The 16,957-nt window shown below is 48.3% G+C and overlaps 1 protein-coding gene across 2 annotated transcripts in view; it reads right to left on the bottom strand.

The window, feature by feature from the left end:
- Nucleotides 1–196: 196 nt before the first annotated feature.
- JAZF1 (JAZF zinc finger 1) overlaps nucleotides 197–16,957 on the bottom strand; it is a 348,258-nt gene continuing 331,497 nt past the window's right edge. For both annotated transcript variants that reach the window (XM_030308157.2, XM_030308155.1), the window contains 2 exons: nucleotides 10,400–10,569; nucleotides 197–2,582 (listed from right to left, as the gene is read on the bottom strand). In XM_030308157.2, the coding sequence (XP_030164017.1) occupies nucleotides 2,406–2,582; nucleotides 10,400–10,569 (347 nt within the window). In that variant the 3' untranslated portion in view covers nucleotides 197–2,405. The remainder of the gene's footprint in view (nucleotides 2,583–10,399; nucleotides 10,570–16,957) is intronic.

A 16,957-nucleotide genomic window follows, 5' to 3' on the forward strand; every position in this document is an offset into this window, starting at 1 on the left:
ACGGGCTGTGGCAGACTAGAAGGCAGCAGTAGCCGAGACGCCCCCGGCTCACCTTCCCGGGAGGCGGACGTGCGGGTAAAACACGTTCAGTGGGGGTAGTCTCACGCTGCGTCCGTTCGTTACGGAGCAAGCCAACCTACGAGTATCCTCCCCGTGTCAGGGTGGTAACGGACACTACTGAAAATACAGAGCCCTGTTTGTTTTGGGTCAGAGGCAGTTTATTTTAAATGATTTCATTTACATTTATAAGCAGCTTTTCTTGACAGCAATTTTGATTAAGTTGCCTTCAGTTCTAAAACAAACCTCTGTTGCTTTCAAACTTAATGTGCTCTGTCCCCAACAAAACATATGAAAATATAATTTAAAGCACAGTTTTCACAGACACAGTACGGTACATTCACTATACACGGTATAACAAAATATTCCCATCCTTACCTGTTTAGTAATACTGTCACAAGGAATAAGTAAATAGAAACTGAATTTGTTTTATAGTTGAAAGAAATTTAACATGCACAATGACTATTTTATGACTGTTTAGCTGTTGAACTACTGATCCAGCCTACATTTCTTGCACTAGAAGGAGCAAAGCTAAATAATGATTGCTGGCCTAAAAAAATTTTGGTCAATTATAGGTAGATATGAAGTATCCAAGCAGGGCCTTCTTATGCACCAACTAGTTGCTTCTCGTTGTCTGGATCACCCTTTTTCAACCTAGAACACTGTATACTCAGGACCAAGACCACTCTTGAGAGATCTGAGGAAATTTTTCGAGGGCAGTGTCTTTAGAAATACTTTAAAATCCCTCATTATGAGGGATCGACAACTGAAGAATATAGAAGCTTACCCATCTGGCCAGTCATCCTTTCAGACTGTGTGAAGAATTGAGGAGGGACACCTGCTTCCCAGCTGTAAGACTTTCATCAAATGGGAACATGGAAAGTTATTTTGTAAGCAGTTCGAGTTTGCTTTTCACCAGTTTTGTGGGCAGTTAGCCATCTCAGAGCAATTTTTATTGCATAATGAGGCAGTTGGTAAACTCTTGCATGTTTAAGGAATAGCACTTGGGAGAAAAGAACACTCAAGGCATGATGGTATTGTTGGTGAGAAAAACTTCAGGAATGGTCCAGACGTAGGTCACTCTAATGGGTCATATTAGTCACTCTCTGACCACCTGCCACAAGAAGCACTTAATTGTCAATAAGGCTCAATTTCGTGTTTCGGCAAAATGTTTTATAAAGCTAAACAGACGTTGCCAATGGGAATACAGACCTCTACAACGTGATGGGAAAAGTGCCTTCAAAAAAAATGTCTAAAAACACAATGAGCGTGAAGAGGCAGTTGGGGGGTGGCGTGGGGGGATCTTAACAAAAATGTTCTCTTTGAAACGTGCTTGTAATTTTCTTATTTGCAACCCATAGGTTTGTTAGGGCAGTGGTTGCAAGAATTGGCAACACATAAAACATTAAATCTGTTGGCAATAGAGAACTACAAAGTGCTTTAAAACTTCACCTAAAGATGAAGATAGAACTAAATTTCACACACACAAAATTTGCACTTAAGTATTTCAAAGTGTTTTCTAACAGATTTCAGGGAGAAGTATTTCACTAAACTGGTATCTTGGTCCACAAATATCAACAGGCATAAACTGAATCCCTTGCACCCAGCAGGCACTCCATGAATGTGTGTGAAATTAATGAGGGAACTGAATAGACTATTTTGTACAAAAATGCCATTTATAACACAAATGATTGGTAAGTCAGATGGCAAGATTTTCAGCTTTTTAAGGGGCAGAAGGATTTGCAAGATAATATAAAACACAGAAAGCACACCTTTTACGTATGTTATTTAAATATGAAAATACTTTTAGCATATTATGTTAAACATTCTTATTTATATTTCCATTACCTAAAGTCTTTCTACTCACAAATACTAACTCCATTATGTAAGGCATGGTAACCAGTTTGATAATGAAGGTATTATTTTGGTTTTGAACATAGTGAGTTGATGTGTTGAAAAACTTCAATCACATTACAATCTTGGGGGAAAAAAAAAATCTCAGTGCCAGCCCCTCCTCCCCCCAGTTGATATCACTGCAATACAACCTAATAATATGCAACATGCCCTCAATCTTATTTTCTGTTGGGGGAAATGTGCTGAAGAACCTAGAGCTTTTTCTGTTTAGCACCTTATATCAAAGTAATGAAAATGGGTATGATGATGACATGTGCAAATGTACAAAATCATTAACTCTACAAAGATACATCATTCCAAAATTACAGAAAAGTTTTAAAGCATGCATTTAATTCTTTAAAGGGTTGCTGAATGCTTCCCCTGCAAAAAGGTGGCTGTTTTCAAAATCAGCAACTGCTGGTGAGGGTTTCTTGGCACAGTTGGGGACCAGCATGTTATTGCTGCATCTTCCTGATAATCTCAGCCGACACCGGGGGGTGGAAATTGATTGTGTGGTGCCGCAGGCCCTGAGCTGTCTTGTAACTCTTACCACAACGACATTTGAATGGTTTGCGGACGCGGATCTGTGTTCTGTGACCATTCTTAGCGTGGTACTTGATGCCATTCACATTCTGTGGAGAAGACAAAAAGTCACCGATTAGATGCAACCAAGATGTCAGACTGGGGAAAACCTCGGTGTGGGTCTGGATTACAATGGACGTCTCCTGGATGGCAGGTGTGTACAGGGTAGGCTTTGCCTGAGCTCTAGTGCCAGCAGCCTGATGTGATCGTGGGCCGTGCAGAGTGGGTCATTTACTCTGACAAATTTGACATAGACTATGTATTCGGGACTGTAGAAGGAAGCACAGTGAGTTCCTCTGCCTAGAACTGTACTTCCTTTCTGGATCATTTTTTCCATTTGGAAGAGCGTTAACAACAAACAGTCATCTAAACATAGCCTCAGATGACCAAAAAACTGTCTTTCGAAAGAAGACACAGGGCAGTAGAGTTCAAGATCTATATAAATCCCTGATGCGGAAACTCACCTCTGTTTTGCTTCCAGACGGCTGGAATAACCTACCTTACCTGGAATTTTCGTCCATTTTCTACTTTGCATTAAGGCAGGGTCTCTGCCACAAATCTTGCCCCAAATCATGCCGTGACACAGTTGTGTGTGTTAAATAAGCACCCGTGGACAGACTGAACATTTATGTGCTGTTCCTATTCCAAACATAGGTTATGGAAGTCTCAACAATGTAAGCGTTCCAAAGTTCAAGCTGGCATGCACATTCTGGATTTCTACTAAGACTCCATGCTTTGAATCACTCCACGGACTTAATTTACTATTGCTCAATCCCAATTAAATGGTGAGAAAATGGGCATTGAGTGATGAAAGATTTAAGTAAAAATAAATGGCCTAAAAAAATTAGATGATTAGGTGATATTAGAGCATAGGTTCTCAACTCCCAGGTCTGCTACTGCCAGATTTGGGAGTAAGGGAGGACACAAGAGCGAGCTTGAAACAAAGACGGGAGAACAGGTCGTCAGAAGAGTGGGCCGTTTCCTAAAGTATTACATGAATCTGATTCCACTGAGCCTAGTCCTAAACCCAACTCGGATTCCAACATAGCAGTCTTGAACTTTACTCATAAGATGCCCTTCCTGAGCTCCCAGGTACAGGGACGGCCTGCTGTTCCATAGGCATCTAGGACAGTGCCTGGCCCGTAGTAGATGCTCCATAAGCATCTGTGAGTGGCGAATTTGTTAGAACGTGGTTCACTATTCTGGAATAAGTTGAGTTGCCATTAAAATGGGTTCAGTGATTATTACTATTTACATTCCCCTCTCAGAGATCCATAATACACATTATCCTGCTTGACTTAGTTGAACCCAGGGTGCCAAACAGCAATCAGTTGGCTGTGTTCAGAGCCTGACTGACGGTTGTCCGTGGAGTCAAAGCACAAGGACAAACACCCTTTGCCCTGGACACCGGGTTCTGGGGCGTCTGCACCTTTGTTTCTGTCCATCCCGCATCAATCCCTCCATGCGGGACAAGAGGCATGTTGGGGAGAACCTGCTGCTGCAGCAGGGACAGAGGGAGAGCAGTGACAGTGGCAGAATCAGGCCCATTAAGATGATGGGTAGACTGCCCCTGCCGGCCTCCTGCTATTCCAGCCACCCCAGCACAAGCCGAAGGGTGCGAGTGGAGCCAGCTGCGTATCCCAGCCCGAGCTGGCATCGTTCTGCCACCGCATGAGGCACCCAGGTAAGAACCACCTAGCTGGTGCCAGGCAACCCACAGAACCACGAAGGACAACAGTTTTAAGGTACTTGAAGTAAGTTTTTACAAACATTAGAAAAGCACCACTGGCTTTCTAAGTAACAATACGGTAGGAAGTTTCCCGGCTCGCAAAGACTAGAAATTTGCATCCGTCCCTCGCTGACATCCCATTTACTAAAAGCTCAACAGATACATTCACTGAGCACCTAGTAGGGTCCTTTTCCGTAGATGGAAGGGTGACTCAAACATTTCATGTCCTCGTTTCCACAGGGAACTTGTAAAATGGATCATCAAAAATCAAAATAGAGGAAACCAAAACTAACTACCTTTGACTAGCAAGCAAAACAGCATGGCGACTCCCAGCAGGAACAGGGCTTAGATACTCTCATCCAGGCCTGAGTCTTTACAACTCATTAGGTGAGAAGTCTCAAACCCGAAATTGCTAAAGCCACAAGAAGCCAGTCCAACATGACCGGATCCAGAGTTCGGCAGGAGAAGGACAAGGCCAGGGTGGAGGGGATTTCAGCAGGTCTGTGGTCTGTTCCCCGCTTGAATGTAAACATGGTGGTGGGAATCTGGCCGTGAGACTGAGGAAAACACCGCTAACTCCATACATTTGCTTTATTACTTTGGAAAAATGAGTAAGCCACTTGCACATTTGGAAACACGTGCCTCTTCCAGGGTTGGCCAAAGAACCTAAAAAACCTACCTTACCCGTCTCTCTCTCTGTCGCCGTGATTTCAAATGTTCACGAGTGTCAGTGGGATACCCTGTCACACGTTAGTGCAAGCTCTAATGAGATTCAAGATTTGCCCCATCTGTTCACTCACAGATAGCAATGGGAACTTTTACTTTTCTAACACTTGAGGTTAAAAAAGATTCACGGACATTTATATATAATTGCAGAGAGTCTAAAAGAAGTTTGGTCTTTCAGAAATATTAATAACTAAAATAGGTGATGGCAGGCGACTTGAAAATGAAATGCTTAAATCCTCTGGTCTCTGGAAAGAGGAAAGGGAGTTGATCTTTGAATTTTTTTTTTTTTTTTTTTTTTTTTTACATTTATTTATGTTTGAGAGACAGAGCGTGAGTCAGGGAGAGGCAGAGACAGAATCTGAAACAGGCTCCAGGCTCTGAGCTGTCAGCACAGAGCCCGACGCGGGGCTCGAACCCACGAACCGTGAGATCATGACCTGAGCCGAAGTCGGATGCTTAACCAACTGAGCCACCCAGCTGCCCCGGGAGTTCATCTTTAAAAAGGGAAAGAAGAAAAGGGGGGGGGGGGGCAAGGAAGATCAGTAACATGAAGAGCTTCTCATGCTGAGTATTTGAGGTGTCCTGTCTTATCCAGTACTCCTGTTTTAGATGAAATGGACACTGAGAAGGTGAGTGAAGCAGGTAAATGATAGGCTTGGGATGGGAACCCAGGGATGCCGGATTCCAGAGTAGTCCACATTTCTCCCAGAATTCCACATACCTGAAGTGCTAGGTACTTACTATGTAGTACAACCAGCTGGTGGTCTTTGAAAAATCTTACAAGTTGGGAAGGATTGGGACACTCCATCTGGAGAAAACGGTCAGTAAACTATGGTGGTCTGACACAGGGCTGGCATGTGCCGGAAGGCAGGGAGGAGGCAGCAAGGGGGCACAGGCAGGCAAGGGTGGCATCAGCTCATTTCCATGCCAGGTTCTACCATCAGGAGCTACCTGCCCTGATGAGGGAATAGAACCAGTCAACGCACAACAAACAATTCAGACGCTCTTCTCCAAATTCCAGTCCAGATCAAATCATGAAACCTAAAGTCTGGACGCCAAGCTGGGCCACTGTGTCCTCGACAGTATTTGATTTTTACAGTCCGTACTCAGACCCGAATAACTACAGTATGTGACATGTGCCCTTGATATAAAAACTAACTTTCAGTTCCCCGCAGGCCTTGATGCTCTACATAAAGGAGAGGATGAAATCACTTGGGGATTTGATAAGGAAGAAAAATTAAACGAGCTGGGGTTGGAGGGGGTGGTGATGTTAGAGTGGAAAGTAAAGCCACCTGTAGCAGCGTGGTGACACCAACCAGCCTGAGAGCTGAAATGGAAGTCACTCCCCCACTGGACACCCCATGGCCGCACATACAACGTCCAGGATGAGTCAGGTGGGAGTCACGTCTTTAAAGTCCCTTTATTAAAGCAATCTGTGTCGAGGGTAGGTAATTGTACAAATGTAGAAAATGCAAAGGAACATAAAAAAAGAACAGGTTAATCACTATTGAACATCTGAGCTACCTCCGTCCAGCATTTTCCCCATGAGAGATCTATCATAGGAGATTGGAGTCTCCCATCATTATGTATTTTTTTTTGAAAGAAGGATTTTGAGGGCATCATTTTATTCCATTGCCCTACTGTTAGGAATTTAGTGTTTCCTAAATTTGTGCTGTCATAGTGTGATGAACATCCTTGTATATCAATCTCTGCATCCCTGACGATGTGCTTGGGATGCATTTCTAGGAGACTATGGAGCTAAGAACATGGACTTTTTTTTTCTTTTTCTTTCTTTCTTTCTTTTCTTTTTTTTTTTTTTTTTTTGAAGTTCTGATTATTTACTGCCAAGTTGCTTTCTGGAAAGGTTGCCTGTTATACCCCCACCAGGGCTTCTGATGGGACAGTTAGGAGAGGGAAGGAGATTTAGATCCACTGAGGGAGAGAAGGGCTGATGTGGCCTTCCCGGAAACCTCGAGCTCACACCTGCCTGGCTGTGTATCTGGACATGAGAGGCCGGCTTCACGCTTTCTTCACGATGCTGAAACCACCAATGTTCTCCATGTAGCAGAGGGACCCTTCCAGAGAAAGTGCAGGGGACAGCTTGTTCTGTTGCCTATTTCTTAAAAATACCCTTAATTCTAACAACTCTAATATTTAAACTTATCAAAGGCAAAAAAACCTCAAAGCACCACAGCCCATCTTTTAAAGCCATTCCCAGTTACAAGCTTGGGGAGTCCTCTCTCTCTTGCCTGCAGTCAGAAGAAGAGTGTGGGTTGCACCAAGGTGGATGGGATCAGTTATTCCAGGCCTGAAACGTGTCTGGGACAAATCCAAAATCACGTTACTGCTCTGGGGTCCTGGTAGGTTGGCTGGGGGCGGGGGGGGGGGGGGGGGGGGAGGGGCGTTGTCTTCTTCCCCATACATTTTGCCTCTGCTCCTTTATCCTCAGAGTGTCTACTTGTCCAAGCCCTGTGATCGATGCTGAAGGGTCTATGAGCTGTGTGGACCCTTGGGGTGAAAAGCTAGTAAGTGCTCTCTCCAGTGGTATGAACAGAGCAAGCGGAAAGGTCAGGGGATCGAACTTCAGTTGGGGAATGAGCGCCGGGAAACTTGGTACAGCCTCCCCCAGAGGAGGTGGCATTTGAGCCGTGCCTTGAGAAGTGAGGGGAATTCAAATGAGAAGTGCTGATGGAGAGAGGAGGGAAAGGGAGCACCCCAGGCAAAGGGATTCATCCGGGAAACAACATGGAGACTCGGCTGTCCTGCCGGGCCCCTCTCCCTTGCCCAACTCAGCATGAAGTCTAGAAAGTTAGGAACGTCACCTCTCTGTTCTGCAAATGCTGGGAAGTGGCGAGAAGCACTGACCTGGGGTCGGTGCCCAAGCGGCTAACGGGTTAGAGACTCCCTGCCAACAGCGGACGAGTCTGAAGAGAGCCCTGGGAATGAACAACAAGATGGCACCACTTCTGGATTCTGCCTGACGCCACAGCACAGCCGCTCATTAAACCTTCCTCAAGCCAATACCCAATCCGACCGTCATGCAGTAAATAAGAGGCAGGAATTACACCAGAGCTCACCACTGCCCTGCGGCCAGTAACTTCCCAGCAGAAAGAGTCAAACCGAAGCTTGAAAGGAGTATGACCACGCTTCCTCAAGCACTCGGTTAGAAGTAGTTACGTGTTTGTTCTTGGCCCACGTAGCATTACTTGGCATTCTGGCCCAGAAAAGGAAACTCACACTTCCCTCATGGAAATCAGGACCACTAATTGCCACCCGGGGTCATCTGTCAGCTGGTGGTACTGAGTCAGGCAGCCTCCGCAGCCCAAGCTTCACTCAATTTTCTTTTGGCCTTACGTGCAGAAAGAACACTCAAGTCCCCAACCACCCAGATGCAGACAACTACAGGAGAAATTGCTGGAAACCCAAGAGAAAAATTACAGCCAAAGAATAATGGTAGGAAAACAAGTGAGGTGGGGAGGCGGGGGGAGGCTGTGGAGAAGGAATGAAGGGGGCAGGGAAGCCTGGAGAGAGGGGCATCTGGAAAGCAGGCAGGAATCAATGAGCGAATTCTCGGTCCAGCTTTGTCCACTTTGAAATAAATAGAGAAGGAAAACTCTCTTTCTGCCCCGCAAGAGCTACCCTCTGGAAAAATGGGCCTGTCTGACAATCCCTTGGCTTTCTGGCCTCCCGAGGTAACAGCCTCCTTGCCTTTCCTACTCTGCCTTCCATGCCTCTGACGTAGAAAAAGTGTGTCCGGGGGCGCCTGGATGGCTCAGTCGGTTAAGCGTCCGACTTCGGCTCAGGTCATGATCTCATGGTCCGCGAGTTCGAGCTCCGCGTCGGGCTCTGTGCTGACAGCTCAGAGCCTGGAGCCTGTTTCAGATTCTGTCTCCCTCTCTCTCTCTCTCTCTGACCCTGCCCCGTTCATGCTCTGTCTCAAAAATAAATGAACGTTAAAAAAAAAAAAAGAAAGAAAATGTGCGTCTGTAACTCTGAGTCATGTTCTGACCCCAACAGCTCCCCTGTCCTGATGGGATTCTCACACCTCCACCCTGGCGTTTTCATTTTACACAAAGCATATCTGGACTTTTCCATGATAAAATGCTAACAGTATAAAATAGGTGAAACCTTGGCCACTTAGTTTTGTGATTCATTTGTGTTGCATGCTTCTATATAGTGGCTGGCACAAAAAATACTGAAGTCGTTTTCTTTTTTAGTGTTCAGGGACATATTTAAGAGCAATGTGAGAACTGCTTATGCTGTTGCACATCTTTTAAGCCTTTTTATTAAAAAAAAGGTCAACCTGCTGAGCTATGGGTAAATTCGCATATCATCAAATGTACCAAGTATGTTTCTGATTTTTATATTTCTGTCTCACAGCTGGATTTTAAAGAGTTGCTGACACTTGGCAGAAGTGTTGCAATTTTTTTTTTAAAGTGTTTGTTTATTTAGTTTTGAGGGGGAGAGGGGCAGAGAGAGGGAGACAGAATCCCAAGCAGGCTCCACACGGTCAGCACAGAACCCGATGTGGGGCTCGCGCTCACGAACTGTGAGATCGTGACCTGAGCTGAAGTCAGACACTTAACCGACGGAGCCACCCAGGCGCCCCGAAAAGTAAAAGACTTTTTAATCAAGTATGTATCATCAGCTAAGAATGTATAGATTTTAATATTTATATAACAAATATTCTTCCTTCCTAAAAAAAAAAAAAAAATTTGTTTTTTAAGGCGCCCTCTGGACTGACACCTGAATGTTGTGGGTGTTCCTCATTGTTTTGTCCCTTTGAGTTTACTTAACAGAAGATCTAGTGCCCCGGGCTGTTCATGACTCCCAGCCAGGCTCTCGGAGACACGGGTTCCACATCATCTATATAGAGAGGGCACTGAGGTGGGCCGTTGGTGAGAAAGATTTCAAAGCCCCCTTTTCTGCCTTTCCTGCCAGTAAGGGGGGGCTGGTGGGGGGGGAGGGGGCAAGAGCTCCCTCCCCGAAAGCTAAATACCCTAGCACATCCACTACTTTTAAGACGTCAAGGCCGCCTTCTGTGAGCCACCTGCACAGCCAACCACTGAGGCAGGTGCTTGGCAAACAGGTGACACACTTGATATTCTGACTGATAGGACATGAGTTTCAAGACCACCGGGAACACGATCCTCCTACCAAAAACACCCCCTCTTTCGACCTGCAGCTCCCGCGCAGATGAGCAAAGGGGAAACCCCACCGAACTGCCAGGGACCAGGGGCCCGCGGGTGCCCAGGCACATGTCTCCGGGAGGACCGGGCACTCAGCCGGCACGGGAGAGGGGGGCATCTCTGCCCGGGCTGCACGCTCGCTTCGGAAGGAGGAGCTGCTACCCGACGTGGGGCTTGTTTTTCCACGCAGTCGTGCCCGGTGGGGTGGTGGTACCGCGTTTACCTTGTATCTCTTTTTACATCCAGGAACCGGGCAGGCAAAAGGCTTCTCTTCCCCTCCATTCATGCACATCGAGCTGAGGATGGCTTCGGAGCTTATGGCGCTCTCCGTGGTCCAGGACTCATCGCTGTCCGACTCCTCGTAGTCGACCTCCTCCTCGTCGTACTCGCTGCCTGCAGGGTCAGAGAAGCGCAAGAGCCGTCAGCAGCGGTCCTAGGGCTCCCTCCAGTTTGCTCCTGCCACCCGCAGGGCAGGGAGGAATGGGTGACCACACGGGGGCCACTCCTCCTGCCCTGGGAGAACATTCCAGGCACAAAGGGATTGCCCTGGGGGCAGAGAGACCTGCGTTTCCACTAAGAGACCAGATTAAGAGCTGCCCAACGACTCCTGGCGGGCAATTAGCTGAGCAAGAACTTGACCGGGACGTCCTGGCAGGCCAGTCCGTGACTCCAAAGGTGCCGGGAAGGCTCTGAGGCCCAAGACACCCAGCCAGGGCAGACACCCCTGCCCGAACACGTACACACCGGCTACGTCTGACGTTCCAATGCACAGAATTCTGTCCCCAGAAGTTCACGCGTATTAGCCTCGTAAATGCAAACACCTGCGGGAGGGGGTTACACTTGACACTGAATAGCTAGCTACACTTCAGTGGGAATTAATTTCAGATCTTTTCCTTTACAGCTCGAACTGAGAGGACTACGAGGAAATCTGGAACTAAAAGGGGGTTACCAGAAGCTAGGGAGCAGGGGGCTGGGGGGACCCAGAAACACCTGAAGCTCCAAACCCAACTCATGTCCGAGTACAAGTTGCAGCTCATGGAGGACCAAACACCTCCCTACCACACCTGTCCCCAGGGTCCTGTCTACACCTGTCTTTTCACGGCATTCCCTGGGAGGGCGGGCTCACCCATCCCAGTCAGACTGCTCGGATGGGAGGAGGGGACTCCCTTGTGTTCCTGACGTTAAGAGCTCTGTTCGGAATTGAATTAAAAATGTGCTTCCCAGACTTCTGTTCAGGACGGTGGGGACGGAGAACCACTTCAACAAGCAGCCGCTTTTTGCTCTTTTTTTAATGAGGCCCAAAGCCATTTATGTTGAGCTTTTGCACAATACAACCCCGAAGGACATAATTCTAAAGATCATAAACAGTGTAAAATAATATGTTGACAAGTCTTAATGCATTTACAAGCCCCGTGGAATAAATAGGAATTATAGCACAACATTAATAAGAATTATATGGTAGCAATTACAGTTGTGAAATTCATCCCCCAGGTGTGAGGCTAAATTGCACCAGGGGCCTGCCTGGGTGCTCCATGGTCCGTCTCTGCTACATCAATTATTTCAACACCAAATATTGGCATTTTTATTGGGTTTCATTTTAATAGGCATTAATAAGATTGTTTGAAGAGCCAATTGAGCCAGGCACAAGGACGCCGGCCTCTGAAGCTAACACTTAAAAGGATCCACGAAGGAAGGAAGGGACTTCAGGTTGATGGCGCGCCTCTTGTGTTTCAGGCACGGTCGATGCATTATCTCATTCAACCCTGGAGAGGACTGTTGCTTTCGAAACAGGAGGAAACCGAGTCCAGTGAGGTTCAAGAGCTTATGCGCTTTCAATGAGCTATTAAGGGACGCTGCTTTTTTCCCCCACCGTGCCTCCCGGCCTCCACTGCCAGCTGCACCCCCTTTCGCTGGTTCTTTATCATCTATCACTCTGGAGTCCAGAGAAGTCTGTTTTGAGGCCTATTTAGAAACTCGGCTGGTACAGAAAAATCAATTTGGCAAAAGGTTTGGAATTCAACTTTCAACTGGGTTGAAATAAGTCTGGGTTTCGGTAACCCTGCTGTATTGGGCCGTAGCCCCCAGGAATAAGAGACCCGTTTGGAAATGCTTCTACGAGACAACACAGGGGTATATACTCCGCCGTGTTTCGGAGTCTGTGAGCAACTTCTGAAATCTGTTTTTAAGTAGGGCATTGTTTAGGACATTTTACTCTTAAACAAATGCCACATGCTGGTGTCCTTTAAATTGCTTGTTAGAAAACTATAAATGCTATTTCACAAAGCTCCTCCGGCAGGCCTTCGGAAAGTTCGAATGACTAATTTACCCATCTAATTGGGCTAATTTGTTAACCTGAATACCAAGAACCATGCGACATTTACAACTGGGGGGGGAAACCTCAGACCAACTGAGGGCTTAATGAAGCCCAGCAGAAGAGAAAACTTCAAGACTCCACTGGATCAAAGGGAGCCAGCCCCTGAGGGGTGGAGGCTGGGGACACAGTCGCCTGGAAACCACGTGGCATCCTGCAGGTAGGGGGACCACACAATTCATCATCCGAGCTGGGGCGCCTGTGAGGGGAAACGCCAGCCCCGGATGACAGGCGTGAAGGGGCACTGTCCCTGGCTAACCGCCCACCCCCTGGCAAGGCACCAGTTCACCACAGGGACCGCTGGGGCGCTCTGCGAAATTAACCGGCTCCCTTGGTAGGGGATCAAGAAGCACCTGTTTACACTGAATTCTATCCTGTAACAGACATCAGTGCACGTCTTGGCTGGGCATGTCAGCTGAGTGACAAGCTACTGGCTTCCGCTTTCTCTTCTGTGAAAGGGACACAAATCTCTTCCCTGCAGTTTAAGGATTAGAATTAACGCCTACAGAACGTCTGCACATAGTAAGTGCTCAAAAACGTGGAAGACAACGTAACGTCATTTTTGTGATAACATTACATGAACACGTTGCATATGATACGTTTAGAAAGGCCTGTTGTGAAATCAAGCAAAAACTAAGATAATTCTGAAAGACATGGGAATCTCCACTAGAAAGACAAGCGCATTGTGTGGACTTCTCAGTGTGTGCAGAGCTAAGCATCTTCCCATCTACAGGGAGGTCTGCGAGCCCAGGTCTGGGGGCTTGTGTGAGCCCTGGTCGGCCACTGACAAGCTGTGTGGCCCCGGGCAAGTGACGTCACCTCTCTGATCTTTTAGACTCCTCACCTGTAAAATGGGCTAATGCTACTAACCAGCCCTTAAGGCTGCGTGAAGCATAGCCGAGTTCCTGTTTTTCAAAACAATATACAGACGGGGCGCCTGAGTGGCTCAGTCAGTTCAGCGGCCGACTTCGGCTCATGTCACGATCTCACAGTTTGTGAGTTCAAGCCCCGCGTCGGGCTCCGTGCTGACAGCTCAGAGCCATGAGCCTGTTTTGGATTCTGTTTCCCTCGCTCTCTCTGGCCCTCCCCCACCCATGCGCTCGCGTGCTCTCTCTCTCTCAAAAATAAGTAAATGTTAAAAAAGAGTTGTTTTTTTTTTAATTTAAAACAATACACCGAGAACAATGCCTGGCACAGGATAAACATTAAAGGAGTATTTGGTGCATAAACAAGTAAAACATTATAAAAACAGGTTCCTCATTTCGCCCACCGTTCCCTCGCTCTTGAGGGTACAGAAGTGTGTGTGTGTCGGGGGGGGGGCTCTGTTGCTTATCTTAACTGTACCCCAAATGCCACCCCGTCGTCCAACGAGCTGTGAGCAGCTGGAAGGCGAGGCCTGGTCCTCAGCTGCTGGCCGTCTTTCATTCTGCAGCCAGGGGACCTGCGGCAGGTGGGGACAGGCGCGCTCTGCTCCCAGGCCACACGCACGCACGTGCCAGCACCCGCCTGGTGCTGACATCTGGAAGACGTGCCGGCAGGGCCCAGGGTGTCCTGCAGAAAACATCTGCAAACGGCCACCGCCCTTCGTCTGCTCTCGAACATCTTTGCGCCCTAGGAAGAGCGAACCCGAAACTAAAGTTACCTCCGGAGTTACGAAAACATGTGGGCCAAGCCCCTCTCTTTTGCGCTGTATTCCTTTCCTCGCGTCTTTGCATGAAGAAAAAATAAGCCCCAGGGCGGTTCATTTGTCATGTGTGCGGCATCTGCGATTTTCAAAATGAACTTCGTGAGTTCCTGGTAGCTTCCAGACCATTGCCGGAGTTGCCCCGCCCGTTATGGGAAGTGGGGCGTGGCAAAGCTGGTTCTCCCAGCAGGGGCCGCCCGACAATTTGGTCCTACATCCGATCAATTAAACCTTGTTGAGTATGAGCATGTGGGAATGTATTTATTGGAAAAGGCATGTGTGCACGAACATGTTACTGTACAAACATACGCAAATCAAAGGATGAGGATAAAAGAAGAAGTAAATGTATCATAATAGAGGGGCGCCTGGGCGGCTCAGTCGGTTAGGCGTCCGACTTCGGCTCAGGTCATGGTCTCACGGTCCGTGGGTTCGATCCCCGCGTCGGGCTCTGTGCTGACAGCTCGGAGCCTGGAGCCTGCTTTGGACTCTGTGTGTGTCCCTCTGTCCCTCCTCCGCTCATGCTGTCTCAATCAATGAGTCAATCAATCAAGTTCTGCTGGGGGACACTGGGTCATGGAATCAGAATCCTGGAACTTACGGGCCACTGCACCCCACACTCAGCTGGCCCACGGTGGTCTGTGCGGAGGGCTTGCCTTCTCAGCGCTACCTGGCCCAGGATCGTAAGCGGCAAAAGGTTATGGTTATCCCTTTCGTCTTCATCTTCCTTTCTTCTCCCCACTCTCGCTCTCTCCTTTCTACAGGGCAGCCCCAGAGCCTCGCAAGGGCCCGTTGAAAGGGGCGAGGTGCTCAGACACAAAACAGGAAGACACCGGCCACGAACGGACAGCCCCTCCTCAACTTCATGCTTAGAGGGCCCCGAGGAAGGCTTTCTGACAAAACAGAGCGAAAGCTTACGGACCCTAATTAAGAAGAACAGGTGAAAACTGCCAGCGGGTTTGACGGATCCCAGTCGTGGCGCCCCCGTGCCCTGGGTTGTGCTACTTGGGAAACAGCGCAGGAGAACCCTCTCGGAGACATTTCCCCTGCATTTTGAAACAAACATCGGTTGGCCTGATCAGGTGTCCAAACGTGACGAACCCGTTGTTCCCTATTAGAAGAGAGTACACCCTCCCAGATCTGCGTCTCAAAAGGGAGCCCAAGAACGAAAGACGGGCTGCTGAGCACTCTGGCGGACGCTAGCCCAGCCACCTCTCTGTTACGATGGTCACTGCCTTTGCAGGTCCTCTGGCTACAACACTCCATGGCGCGGAGGGCCTGTCCTAACACGGCCTGTTCATTTCAGTCCACCGGTGGGCCGCAAGGGAAGATTTTCGGGAGGCATTTATGACACAGTAACAATGCCTGCTTTCTGTTGGCCTCCTTTTGCTTTCAGCCATTTGCTCCCCAAATTCTGGCGCTTCCCCCCCCCCCACCCCATGCCTAAACCTCTCTGTGTTTACTTGGACTTCTTAATGAGAATCGCAGCCAAGAACGAGCAGGTTTTGTTTTACACGCGTCGTTCTGGAACCAGAAGGAGTGGGGAGCTGCTCCTGCCGCTTAGGGTTTGGGTGCCTCCTGTGTGCCTGGTGCTTGTCCCGTAACCAACCTTCTATTGCCCCAATTTAACAGAGGGGAGAGCGGGGGGTTCAGGAAGTGACGGATGTGCCGAAGGTCACCTGGCCAGAAACAGGCAGACTGGACAGGTGCGAGGGTACTTGGTCCCAAACCTCGTGCTCCTTTCTTTTCAAATAATTGAATATCCCCTGCGTGACAGATCAAGACGTGACACACAAAACAAGGCCCTGGAGAGACCGGAAAGGAAAGGGGACACATCGTCGTGTGGAGTCACAGCCGCTCGTGGGGTGCACACGGGAGTGTGTGGGAAGCACTGGGCTCGAACACCAAGTGGTTTCAACCCTGCCCTCCCAGGGTGGTCACAGTCGAGTCTTCCAAAGAGCAGCTACATGAGCTGGTTTTTCAGATTCTCCTTTGTCTTAGATACTATGACTTCTAAAATGCCACCGGTCAATGTGAGAGTTTCTCCAAGAAAATGTCATTTCACCGCGCCCTGCCCACATAAACAGTGGCTGCCAGTGGTCTGCCTCGGGCTGACTTTTCTATCGCCACCATCCACACTGCACAATCCCCACGCGGGGCCTGCGGTGGGCAGGACAACAGCCAAGAGAGGCCACCCCGAGCGCCTCATTTTGGCATCTCAGTTTGGGGAGGAGCACAACCTAGCAGAGAGGGTTTCGTGATAAGGCAATTACCATTCTGCAGGATTGCCAGAGAGATCCTACTGGTGGTTGGCAAAGGAAGTAAAAACCAGAGCCTTTCTCATGCATCACATGAGAAAACGAGGTGGTCCAGAGCCTCTGCACACACACACACACACACACATGCAGATTCACCCACCTGGACCCACATCACTGCCCAGGAGCCCTGCTGAGTGCCCCTGGCAAGCTCACTGTCACTCGCCCCAGGAGCCACTTCAAATCTTGTCTACTCCCCTCCAACCTCTGCCCATCTGTCCTTTGCTTACCCCTTTAGCCTGTCCGCATGGCCTGCTCTCCATTGGAGCACCTACAGTGTTCTCATTCCTTGTATTCATAAACATAAAACACTGACACACAGATAGATGAAAACAAGTCAACCTTTTCCAGAAACCCAGCATACCCCATTTTCCCTATAATGCAGATCATTAATATTCATGCACAAGTGCTAAC

Source organism: Lynx canadensis, chromosome A2 (genome assembly GCF_007474595.2).
Source record: "Lynx canadensis isolate LIC74 chromosome A2, mLynCan4.pri.v2, whole genome shotgun sequence".
Classification (NCBI taxonomy): domain Eukaryota; kingdom Metazoa; phylum Chordata; class Mammalia; order Carnivora; family Felidae; genus Lynx; species Lynx canadensis.